The sequence below is a fragment of the Camelus bactrianus genome, chromosome 22 (assembly GCF_048773025.1).
Source record: "Camelus bactrianus isolate YW-2024 breed Bactrian camel chromosome 22, ASM4877302v1, whole genome shotgun sequence".
Lineage (NCBI taxonomy): Eukaryota > Metazoa > Chordata > Mammalia > Artiodactyla > Camelidae > Camelus > Camelus bactrianus.
In genome coordinates, this window is record NC_133560.1 from 7747222 (window position 1) to 7760762 (window position 13541).

The window sequence follows — 13541 nt, forward strand, 5'->3', positions numbered from 1 at the left end:
CCAAACTGTATGAATCTTTTAAGCCTGCTCTTAAGATTTACATCCTCTCTGAAGCCTTTATATTATTGAGGCCACATGGAACCTGTTATCACCCTGACTCCGTGTCCTTTGCCACTTTTAATCTGGTTGTATCTCATCTTTTCCTTAAATGATTGTATTTGTATCATCTCCTCAGTTATTCTTGTTGATTGGTGGTGTTACTTTAGTTTTCTGACTTTAATAGAGGTTGATTGGTTACAAACCGTACTATTAACTGGATCAGGCCTCCAAGTACTTTTCCCTTTTACGGGCAGTTTACCACTGGGGATTACTCAAGAGCCTAATTTTGTGTTAACTGGCCTTCATCTCCCAAACGGAAGTTGAGGCCCAATTGCTATTTGCTGTAATTTAGTTGGTGGTTTTTGGTTAAGTTGTTAGTACTAGGTAGTTCTTCCTGAGCTAAAGAACATGGCTTTGGTTTGATTCTCCTGCTGTTAAGACAGTTTTGAAAGTGGTTTTAACTGGAGTAGGCCTTCTGCTTCCTATAGGCCTCTCTGCTTTGTTGTGGTGAACCTTGTGCAGAGCAGATGTAGGTTTTAATAAATGATTATATGCTTTGTCACCAGGAGAGAGTTGGAATTGCAGGCAATGTGGTTTGACTTCAAATTGATTAGCCCATTTTATAAATGTCAGCAAATTGTTTTGTGATAGACTCTTTGAATAGAGCCCTAATGTTACATGCAGAGTAAACTGTATCTGGCTTGGGTTTATAACAAATGCTATGAGGTGTTTTATTTAGAGGGAGAAATCACTTGTGGTTTCTTAGCAGGATTTAGTTATTTATCATGAATCAGTGGTGGTTATTCTCTCTTCTTTGTGGTTCTTGGTTGATGTGAGGATTTGTGTTTTTAAGCGTCCTCTTGCATACTTGATCAAACTAATTGTAAAGCTCTGTGAAGCATGAGGAAGCTAGCTCAGATGCTCAGCTCTCTTAGCCATGTGTTTCTGTGTCAGGAAGAGATTGTACGCTATGAACAGGCAGGGTAAACCAGAAGGTTGGATGAGGGGAGCCATTCATAATTATGTTTTTCTCAGAAGAGATATTCAGCTGGGTTGGGCAGATTTTTGCTGTAGGCAGTTTGGATTTGTATCTTATTTTTGTTGCTGGGAGAGCAACATCTTGAAATAAAGAGGAAATTTAACTGCAAGGTGAGGGGAGAGCTATTGTGTTGTCAGGAGAGTCTCCATGTCTTCTCTTATGAGTTTACAAACGTCTAGCTTTCAGAAGGCTGAGATGGAGGCTATAAAACACTTTTGACATCCTTATATTGGAGTGGATTTTTTGTCTTCTGTTGTGTTCATAGATAGTCCTTACCCTTCAACCTTCCTTTCTGAAAACTCCAGAAGGGGGTTCTTTTCATTCAGTGATTTCACTGGGACTAAAGTTGTAAGCATGTTTATTTTCCCTATTTCTGGCCTGAAGTTTTCACTGCTGATTCCTTGCTTCCCTGTTGTGCTTTTGTGTATTGGACAGCAGGTATTAGATTACCTGTGGCTTTGTGAATGACTCACCATTGCTTTTGGCCCTGTGTTCTGATTTATTTTACTGGGAATTCACTTGGGTTTTTTTGTTTTTTTTTTTTGTTTCTTGGTTTTGTTTGTTTGTTTTTAGCATTCCTACTTTGACCTGTAAAAGAAGCTCGGTCCTTAGGCCAGAGAGTTCTGCAGAGGAAATCATTGTGTGTCCTGGTAAGTAGCCCATTGAGATTTTACTGAGTTTGTAATCCCTAGCTGTCTACCTTTTTGTGCCTATTAATTTTGCTGACTTTGTCAACCACTCTCAGGAGGTTTATGTGTGACTGATGTGTATGTATGTGTTCACACACATACGTATATACATACACACACTTTTTAAATGGACATTGGCTCTGCTTCTCACATTTTCTCTTCTTGGAGATATTTTAGTTTGAAATTAACATGGCCTTTTGTCTGCTTGTTTGCTTACCAGCCTCATCAGAGATGGCAGCAAAACATTATGAATAGCAGAGGACTTTATGTTTTGGTTTATGGGTTTTCAAAGTTGAATTGTCCTCAAATCTACCTGTTATTAAGCAGTTTTTTCCCTGAGGCTTTTACTAGTTAGTTTTACATTACCATTCATGGGGTCTATTGCATAGAGAGTCCAGAAATTAATTGAATTTTGTGCATAAATTTCTGTCATTGACTTATTTTTAATCTCAGAAAATATACTTAACCTGGTTAAGTACCTTACTTCATTTTTTGTTAATAATAGAGATAAAAAGACATGGGTGCTTTGCTTAAGGTATGAGAGAACTTCACATGAAAGTTGCACATGAATAGGTTTGCTACACAAAATAATTCAAAATGAGCTAAGTACCCACTAAGGGAACTCTTGAATTGAATCATTGTATAATATGAAGAATTATTTTATGATATTAATCACTGCTTTCTAAGGAATCTATTTTAGCTTAAATTTTCTTATTTTGGCTTTTCTTAAAAGTGGGGCCTATTATCAGTAACCTCATTCATGTGAAATTGAGGGACTTCCTCTTAATGTTTGAATGTTTGGACAGCAGGTGTGGGACAAATGTTACCATAAGTCACATCTCATTTTCCCTTAGGTGGCATATAACCTGTCAGGATCAGAGAGACTCGTAGTTTTCTTATTTTGGTTTCTTTCATGTTTTGCCAGAGATACATACTTAATTACGGGGTTTTCCTAGACTAATGTGTAAACTATTTTTAAACATTTGGCAGCATACTGTAAAGGTCTTTCTTTACTTACTTTTAAAGTTTAACTATGTTTTTTTTTAATTGAAAGTGGTTTCTTAATTCATCTGAAATTTATTTGGATTACTGCCTAATGATACCCACTAAGAGACCTCACTGCCAAGTGCTCTGATTTTGGCAGGAGCACTCAGGAATGCTGTGTGTTATCTTTGTGAAAATATAGCGTTACTCCCTCTCCATATGAGACAACTGACATGCTATCCTGCTGGGAAGTCACTCAGTAAGTTTAGAATGATGACATGTGATGTCACCCTGGGATCTTGCAGGAGGAACCTGCAAATACATAATATTGAAATCTCGAATGTGAGGAAAGTTAACGAAAGAGGAAAAATCAAGCCTTTCATGACTGAGGTTAGATAACTTTTATGATCATGACTTACTGTCATTAGTCTGCTAATTAAGTCCAACTGTGTGCGGATATAAACCACTTCTAAATGAGATTGTAAAAGGTTTTCCTAACATTACTGTTCCTTTTGCTAAGAAAGTATAACTACTTCTCCATGGAGCCAGACTCCTGAGTGTCTTTTTAAATATATAATTTAGAAGCTATGTATAAAAATTTGTCCTAAATGGTGAAACACAGATTAAGTATAGTAGTCCATCTTACGTATTTTGTTTTGTCTCATATTTCTGACAGTTCCAGGGGTCTGATAGTCAAACTTAGAATATCATCTTAGTGAAGAAGCAGGATTACAGCCTTATGCCCACATTGTGCATAGTACTAGCATTATTTATTTCTGCAGAGCTAATACCCTCTTAATTTGTCTCTATAGTTGAACATTTCAGCCATTCACAAAAAGCTTAATTAAAGACTTTATTGTTACAGTATTACAAGCAGTGAGCAACTCTTACTTTCTAATAGACTGAATGTCTTTTTTGGTAATATCTCTCAGGGGACTTTGATAAAGAAGATTTTGAAGTTATGCACTGTAAGCCTTTTTCCAACAAGGGTGGTATAAAATCTGTGTGTTTGTGTATCCAGTTTTCAAAGAATTGTGATGTATTAAAATATGGTTAACACTAGAAATGGATTTCATCATTCTTGGATGACTGAGAAGATACCTCAGTATCTTTCAGCTACATTATTTGCTGAGCATTGGCCACTCATTGTATTTGGGAAGCACAGAAATACCAGTTAGATATATAGTGCATATAGTGTAGATAACAGGTAACTTACTGGATTGTGTTCACAGATAAATTTCTTTTCCAGATTTATTGTCCTTCTTTGAAATATAGTTACTGTTCTTATATTAAGTGAAAGGTTTCTAGACCAGAGGTTGGCAGACTTTTTCTGTAAAAGACGAGATGGTAAGTATCTTAGGCTTTGTGGACCATACAGTCTGTGGAAACTACTCAGCTCTGCTATTTTAACTCAAAAGCAACCACAGACTGTATAAAGAATGAATGTGGTTCTGTTCCAATGAAACTTTATTTTCAAAAACAGGCAACTAGCTGGATTTGGCCCATGAACTATAGTTTGCTGATACCTGAACTAGACTGTGAGGGATCCCATCTTACATCTCCATATTGCTAGTAGCCTGTACAGTGTCTGGAACTTCTTCCATAAATATTTGCTGCATTAATTTTGAATGAGTAGATGGTGCTTAAAGAATAATTAAAGAAAGGCCTATTTTTGTTGAGCATGTATTTTTATTAATGCTTTCAATTTTTGTCTTCTCTAATCATCACTTTAACCTCAGAATTAGCATTGACAGTGTTTTGTTTTCTATCAGAATAAATATACTTTAAAACTAGAACCATGCTGGAAAGAAGCCAAGTGGATTAACTGATGAATGAATAAACAAATTGTGATATATCTTAACAGTGGAATACTACTCAGCAGTAAAAAGGAATGAACTACTGATATATCTAATAACATGGATGCTTCTCAAACACATTATACTAAGTGAAAGAAATCAGACACAAAGATGACACAGTGTACTATTTCATTTTCATTTATATGACATTCTAGGAAAGGCAAAACTTTGGGAACATAAAGTAGATTGGTCATTGCAGGGAGCCAAGTGGGAGGGAGAATTAATTGTGGGGGGTATATGAGAACTTTTGGGGATGCAAGAAATGTTTTTTATTTTGACTGTGGTGATTGTTACGTGGTATAATTGATACCATGTATAGATTGTACACATTTGTCAAAACTCACCATACTGTAAATTGAAAATTGGTGAACTCTGTTGCATAAAAATTATGCTTCAGTAAAGCTTTAAGAAGAAAGAAGCTAGATCTATATTCCCACTGCAGTATTCTCATACCCTAAGTTTTAGGGGAGATAGGTATTTGTTTTTTAAATTATGAAAATACAAAAGGAAACTTAATGAAGTTTTAATTTTTTAAATTACAGAAACACAGCTAAGTTCCCCTGAAACTTTTGACCTTGAAAAAGAAGACTTTCCAGGCAGCAGAGAGACCCCAGGTGAAGTAAGAATAATGGCAGATAAGGAGGTGAATATTATTTATAACCTTCCTCAGTGTTTTCTTTCTACTGGTAGTCCTCTCTCTGATGCAATATTGACCTTGGATGAAAAGATGTAGGTGACAGAGGCTTAGGCTTCTTTTTGATGCTGCTGTTCACTGATATTTGTGGATGCTCTAAATAGTCTTAGAAATTTCCATTAAAAGAAGTTAGAGATACTGTTGTTTTTAAGTTGTTGAGCAATCACTTGTTGTAAGTCACCTATTAGAAAGATAGAATCTGGGCATTTTATGTGCACAGTGATAGTATCATAATGGGTTTGGACTTTTGCCCTTGGAATTTGTGTATAGGGTCATTTGTTCTAAAATTTGTTTATTGGAAGTCGGAAGGTTGTGCAAGGAGCTTGAGCATTGGAATTAGAAGACATGGCTTTGAAATCCCAACCCCACCAATTAACTTTGTGATCTTGGGCAAATTAATTAATTGTTTTATACATTTATTAGGCAAATATTATAATTTGTATACTGTGTGCCGGTCATTGTTTTAGAGTCTTAAGATATAAGATAAATAAGAAAAAAACCAATCCCTGCCCTCAAAGGGAAACATAAACAGGTAGTTATAATGTGATCTGACAGATGTAATGTTAAAGAGATGCCTGGAGCATTGAGGGAGCATAGGAAAGGAATTTCAGTTTTCTGAATTTCAGTTCTTTATATCTAAAATAGAGACAAAAATAGCTTGTTTTGCTGGGTTTCTCTGAAGATTAAATTAGAGAATATAAAACACATAGGAGGAATTTGGCACAAGTAGAAGAATGCACGTGGAATTGCTTTGTAATATGTTGTGGCTGTTCAGTGATGTTAACTTACTAATGACAGAGAGTTGCTTGACAGTGTTTGAGGAATTGGGAATACCCTTGCCAGAATTGTAGTTTTTCTTGATTTGATTTCCTGCCATGGTCAGGTTCCTTTGGAAATAATGTTTTTGGAATATCTTGCCTAAGAGTTTCTCTTAGTTGGAGTCTCAGATATTCTGTACTCAGAAGAGTTAATAGCCCTTATTCGGAATGAAATACAGTTGACCCTTGAACAACAGGAGGGTTAGGGGTTCTGACTCTGTGCAGTTGAAAATCCTCATATAACTTATAGCAAGCCCTGTGGTTCCTCTCTATCTGCGGTTCCACGTCCTCGGATTCAGCCAGCCGCAGATCATTTAGTACTGTAGTCATTACTATTGAAAAACATTTATGTGTAAGTGGACCTGCACAGTTGTAGTCAGTTTTATCAGTTGATTTTTAAGTAACTGTGTTGAGAGTTGTACGATAAGAGGGGAACAAGCTAAATGCTTTTCTAAACTGCACATAAACCAGGTTGCAGACTGGTGGCGGAGTTGGTGATTGTAGGACATACTTTTATTTTCATTAGATCCATTTCTTGAGATGAGGTTTCTTTTCAGGCCAGAAGGTAAAGGCCAGCTTTTAAGGGATCATGATTTGGTGTCCAGGTATCTCTTTTGAGAAATACTTGTATAGTATTTTAAAAGAAGTAGAAGTAACTCTGCAGAGACCCAATCCCTAACTGCATAGTCCTCATAAAAGCTACTTTGCTTGTATTTTTTCCTTTGTAGTTAATATTTAAATAGACCTTTTTTTATGGTGCTGGGAAAAAAAACTTAGTTAATATAGAAATGTTCAGAAACCTGGGTTGCCTATGAATGTGATTGGAAGTGGTCTTGTATTCACAATAAAACAATAATAGACAGACTGCTCCCTCTTGAATACTACGTTATTAGTTGAAGGTATCTTCTTTGCATTTTATAGAGTAACTCAAGACTACTTGCAAATTACAGGATATATTGATTTTTTTCCCCCTCTGCTCAAATGGCTTTACATTCACAAGACAACTTTTCCTTGTAAAATTTATGAACAGAGGAACCTGGGTTTGTGAGAAGGTCAGTGACAAAGCTTGGATTAAAAAATACCTAGAACTCCCAGACCCACTTGATTTTCCCCACATTCTGGAGAAGATTAATAGAAGCTGAGAGTCTCCGAATATCTGAAGAGTCAGCCTCCAGAAGCAAAGTGGAGTATTGCCACCACATGGTGGAATACTGAGAATTTTGATGCCACATAGGCCTGGGTTTCAGGCTAGACTGTCCATTTACTCACTTTGTGATCAGCAGGTTACTTTGCCTTTCCAAGCCTCAATTTCCTTTTCTGTAACGCTGGAGCTAGTGTTACCTCTGCCAGTTGGGTCCTTGTGAGGGATGTATATAGAAAATGCTTGGCCAAGCCTGGCATAGTATAGGAACTCAGCCATTCTTAGTTCCTTTCTCATCTTTCTTTTTTTTTCCATTTCTTTTTAAGTAAAAGGCAGGCATGTGTTGAAAACAACATTTTCGGCAGTTGAAGAAATTGTTTTACTTGGTATTTATTTAGATGGCCTGTTTCCCTCTCTGCTGGATTACATTCACAGGCAGTAAATTTTAGGGATGGCCTAAACTTAGAAACCAAAAGAAAAATAAACAAACAAAAGAAACACCCCAGTTGGCTCTGAGTTCATATTATCTACCAACTGCAGTTTTGGTCCTATTCTGTTCTTGTGCCAGAGGAGGGTTTATTTTTTCCTGTAGTAAGGCATAATGACAGCCAGGTGCTCCTTGCTCTTAAATGGAAGCGGTGGCTATGCAGGACAGCTTCGCATTGATTGGGTAGGACATGCTGTCCTTTGAAGCAAGTGTTAGGCGGTAGTGCTGCAGTGCTCATGCATGCTGTTGAATTAATCACTGCAGAATTCTCGGCTTCAACCTGTAGAGGTAAAATAAAACTGCCTCTGAGAGGCACTGGCAAGTGTAGGAAAAATGATGACTACAAAACACTGAGAAAGGGAGTGAGAGAGAGAGAGTCTAAGAATGGCTTTGTCAGAATTGTCTTAATGGTTTTTTTTAGGCCTTCTTAAATATTTGAGTCTTATTTGTGTTTCCTCTTTCAACAGAAAAATGACAAATAAAACACAAGAGGTGGTTTGTCTCAGTGGTGTAAGCTGAGGACTTTGTTACTGAGTTCTAGTTGTGTTGCTTTTGTTTAGGGGTCTTTTTTGCCCCCCTAACTCCTGAGGTCTGAAATCACTTACAGTGACCACAGTTCTTTTTGTATGTGTCGTGGAATTCGTTTTTTCTTCCAGTTGTATTGTGATATAATTGACACCAGCAATGTATAAGTTTAAGATGTGCAGCATAATGATTTGACTTACATATATCATGAAATGATTATCACAGTAAGTTTAGTGAACATCTGTAATCTCATATGATACAAAATTAAAGAAAAAGAAAAAAATTTTTCCTTGTGATGAGAACTCCTAGAATTTACTCTCTTAATGACTTTCTAATATATAACATACAGCAGTGTTAATTATATTTATCATTTGTACATTATACCTCTAGTACTTATTTATCTTACAGCTGGGAGCTTGTACCTTTTGAATGCCTTCACAGTTCTTTTGTGAGATTGAAAAAATGTCCTTAAGATGCTGTTAATGTACAGACTGAAACACAGCAGACACAGCATACGGACCCAACGAAGATAGTGCCTTGCAACGTGATAGAGACGAATGCTGTCAGGTTTTGGAGCCAGATAATTCTTGGTTTGAATTTCAGCTTTGCCACTTATCCTGTAACTTTGGGCAAGTTGCTTTGCTGTTTTGGACAATGCTTTTCTCATGTAAAAAGAATGTGTTAATTAATACCTTTGTAAGATTACCATAAGGTTTAAATGAGTATTACAGACAGAGTGCTTATTAGCACATAGTAAGCAGGCTCTGAATAGGTATTAACTTTATTAGTGTATATCCAAATCTGCTGTCCTGAATTTGGCAAACTGATTGGTATCATCTCTGAAAGTAAGTGAAATAATGGGATGGAGTCTTTTCCAGTGTTTTGGAGGGAAAAGATATCTTATAAACTAAAGCTGTTACATTGCTGTTTGTCATGATCTTCAGGGTCTTCAGGTTGATTACAAGGAAGATGCTGAGAAGGAGATACCTACTTCTGCCTTCTCATCCAGTACCCGCATATCCTGCCCACTTTGTGACCAAGGCTTCCCACCCACAAAGATCGAGCGACATGCCATGTACTGCAACGGGCTGATGGGTCAAGATACAGGTAAAGCCAGACTTTGACTGCCTGATGGTTTTGTAATCCTATTCAGTACAGTGCAACAGACAGCTCTTCTTCAAAGTTAAAGTTGTTGGGTTTTTTAGTCTACCTGATTCTCTAGTGCTTTTCATGGTCTTTATTACTTTTGGTGGGTATGCTGTTTTGTTGTACATAACCTCAGGAGAAGGGGAAGGGAAAAATCTTTCATCTTTTTGTGTTTCAAACTTACTCTTTGCTTTAGGCAGGCCAGAGATCAATGTGATGCCAAGGACCTTGCGTCTCAACTTACATATTCAGATATGGAAACTCCTATGGAACTTGAGGAACTAAGTTCTAGAGTTGCCCATTTTTCATTCAAAATAAGTCTGTTATTTGTGTGTGTGTGAAAATTCTACCTAAAGACGGTTAACAGGTGAAAAATATCCCTAATTTCCATTCATATCCTACATGTCTCTGCTGTATCACCCTGGAGCTATTGGTTATCTCTCAGAGAGTGCACCAAAGGCTTTGGTTTTGGTGGAGTGTGAGATACTGGCCAAGAGAATCTGCTTGTTTATCACAGCCCTTGAAATACCATCCCTGATCTTGCCTTTCTGTCTATGACTTTAAACTCTAAATATAAAATAACCAGCACAACTCACTGTGGTCTTACATGCTGGACGTGATCATACGTTAGATGTTTGGAAGTGTGACAGCCTTTTTCTCAGTGCTACTTGGTTCCCATAATTTAGAGATATTTAATCCGAAATTGTATAATTGTGAGGAAGGTTTCCAAGAAAGAAAGACACGTGTTATTTAATTTTTCTGAAGTAACATTCTTCTTACTAATTAAATAAGTACCTAAACTTATAATTTAAGTACATTTGTTGATTTTTCTGATTCTAAAGTATTACATGTTCCTTATAGTAAGAATAATAATAATGGCTTACATTTACTGAATACTTAAAATGAGTCAGGCACTATTTACATAAATCTGACCATGCCACATATGTATAATTTTTCAAGTCACCTTTTTTTATTCAGTAGTAAGTTTAGATCTTTCTATTTGTAGATATATTTTTTTACATACTTGAGATCTGACTGTATGTAAAATTCTGTTTTGCTTTTTCTACTTAGAGCATGAAAATTTCCCTCATATCACTAAAAGTTATGTGTAAAAATATTTTAATGCCTATATCATTCTGTAATCGAAATTGCCTTCATTTACTTAATGGTTGTGTGTTTATTTTAGAATGCTTCAAGTTGCCATGTTATACTTAGATGACACTGAGCTTTTTATGCCTAAAATGGTTGCTGTATTTTAGGGTTATTTTCTGAGGATATATTTAGTTTGGGTGGTAGTTTTAAAAACATAGGCCTGGAGTCCATTCAGTCTGAGATTGAGGTCTACCTCTGCCACCTGTGTTAGTTTCCAGTCTTCCCTTTATGCATCTGTCACACAGTAGTACCTTATTTGGTTTTTGCAAGGTTAAATGAGATATTTTAAGTAAAGTGCTTAGTGCAGTGCCTAGCACATAGTAAGTACTTAACATTCAGCTGCCGTTATCATTCCCAGTAGTGGAATTACTAGGTCAAAGATTTTTGTCATCATTTTTAAGGGTTTTTATGAATAGCATTGTAGTCTTTCAAATATAATGCAAGTTGAAGACCTAAATCTGGTCAACTCCTTTAACAGAAGAGCACTGTAGGACTAGGATTCTAAATACAGTTTTACTTTGACATAGCTCTTCAGTTTGATTTTTAGTGAAGAATTCCAGTAACTGAAAAAATTCTGGGGCTGGGCATTAGGTAACCAATGAAAGGAGAGACTATTCTGTCTATCTCACCAAACATGCATACCCAGCTGATAGTAGTTACTTAGCACTGAGGTCCAAAAATAAGTGAGTTTGAGAAGCTGAATCCCCTTGACTTCCTGGACCTCCTTCCAGTAAGAATTAAAAGAGAAGGAGAAGTATAGAGTAGCCCCTGTTGAATCTCCTAGGCTGAACTCTGTGCCTCAACTGGAAGCTTTGGTATTCACTTCTGTCAGACGTCTTCTAGCTGTATGATGTTTGCTCTTAAGTTTGTTCTTCCTTACTGGGGTGTGATGGGGCAACTCACAGCCCCACATAACTTGATTCAGGCTTGTTTCTGAGTTTTCTCAAACCACATGCAGACTTATATCATCAGAACTGGGTTGTTCTTATTCTTGTTGAGAAGCTGACACCATCAAGTGGGCAAAGTAAACTGAAACTTGCACTGCTGTCCATTCAGGAAGAGCCTTTCAAGTTCTCTTAATTCATTGGGCCAAGGGTCAGTGATCCTGTCTAATGCTGCTCAGTTGGATTTACACTCTGGGTCTTGAGGATTCCTTCAGACATTATAGACGTGTGTTTTCTGGTATTTTGGAAGCCCTTATTTTTTGGCACTGTCTTGTAGCTCTGATCCAAGTGTCTCAGACCTGCATCCAAAGATGTCTGCTGAATCTGGAATGACAGTCACACTTTCTTTTATAAGGAAATTTGTTTTTTAAATTAGTTTGGAAGTATGAGAAAGATAAGTCTAGAATACTGCAAACTTCTTTTCAACACCAACTTGTCTACCTAGAAACAAATTTGATTCCTTTCTGCCACCTATTGCCTACCCACTTAACTTTAATTCATCCAAATACTAATGGGACACTTTTTTTTAATGGTGCTGGACCTTGTGTGGGTTACTAAAGAAGTTTAAGACAAGGTTTCTGCCATTAAGAAGCTTGCAGTCTCATTGGGGAGATAAGCATTAACCTAAGAAATTAATTGCAGGATGACACAAAGTGAATGGTTGTGTACCCAAATGAATGTCCCTGACCACTTAATTGTAATAGGAAAAAGGAGAGCTGCAGTGGGCAGGGATAATGTCCCCAGAGAGGGCACACTTAGCCTAGGCTGGATAGGTTTGGATAAACCCAAGGAAAGTAGGGGGCCCTTTATCCTTCTATGGATTGGATAAGATAGGAAGCAAGGGAAACAGCCGCTAAACAACAGCCTCCTCTGTTTTTGTGGGGGAGGGCAGGTAATTGGGTTTATTTATTTTATTAATAGAGGTCCTGGGGATTGAACCCAGGACCTCATGCATGCTGGGCAGCACTCTACCACCGAGCTGTGCCCTCCCCCCTTAATCTTCTTAGTAGTGTTAGCTTGCTAATCTAAATGGCCCTTTCTGGTGACATTTTAGCCCTGTGAGAGAATTTGGAAGAGGGAGTCCTCTCTGGAGCTGTCCCACTCCTTGCTTACTCCTCTGCTTTCCTGGGAAAAGAGCCTGGAGCTCTAGGTGGAGTACGGAAGTAGTCAGAGGAATTCTGTGAAGCACCTACTAGTGTGGCTGGCATATAGCAGGTCTTCAGTAAATCTGCAGTATTTGGTTTCTTCACCAGCTTCTCTGCCCCATCTTCCTTACCAGAGACAGCAGTGATTGTTCTGGTTCCTCTCAGCTTTATGACTGAAGACAGAAGGCAGTCCTCAGCCTAATTTTTTAATCTTTGGTGAAAGGAAGCCTCTCCTACAATGGAGGGGAAAGAGTTACTTATATAACCCAGGCTGGGAGACCATTAGCCCAATGCCTAAGGGGATGGAATTCTGAGAGAAGTCTTCCCTCCTAAAGCTACGTGTCTTGCTTTCCCCTCCTTCCTGTTTTTCCCTGAATCTGATCCTAGACATGCTTGGTTTGCCTGTGTAAAAGAAAGACTAATTAGAGTCATTTACATGAAGTGTCTACCATTTATGCCTAGTTACTGTGCAGCACAATAACAATTATGCATATCATTAAATATGTGTCTTATTAACTTTGCCATAAGTTTTATTTGATTATAATACTACACTCTGGTTAAGTTGGCTCAGTCTGTTCAGTTTGTTGCTCAGTGACATGATTATCTATTCACAGGTATGGAAAAATTAGAGGGAGTATACTTTAAAGGCATTGTTTGAAGGGAGAGGTTTACTAAATCTAGACTGTGACAAAAGCAGGTTGCCTTTGCATTTGCTTTCCGGAACATGTCTTTGAGACCATTTTTATTTAAACACCTAGGAAGAATGAAGGTCTTCATTTACTCATCCAGTAAGTATTTATTAAATGCCTACTCTATTGCCAGGTACAGTGAACAGAATATACAAAGTCCATGTTCTCAGGAAGCTTATATTCCAGTAGTGGG

At 37.4% G+C, this 13541-nt stretch overlaps 1 protein-coding gene across 5 annotated transcripts in view; it reads left to right on the forward strand.

The window, feature by feature from the left end:
- The window catches only part of UIMC1 (ubiquitin interaction motif containing 1), a 95596-nt gene that overhangs the window by 56807 nt on the left and 25248 nt on the right, over nt 1-13541 (forward strand). For all 5 annotated transcript variants that reach the window (XM_074350237.1, XM_074350236.1, XM_074350239.1 and 2 more), the window contains 3 exons: nt 1652-1728; nt 5150-5250; nt 9217-9379. In XM_074350237.1, the coding sequence (XP_074206338.1) occupies nt 1652-1728; nt 5150-5250; nt 9217-9379 (341 nt within the window). The remainder of the gene's footprint in view (nt 1-1651; nt 1729-5149; nt 5251-9216; nt 9380-13541) is intronic.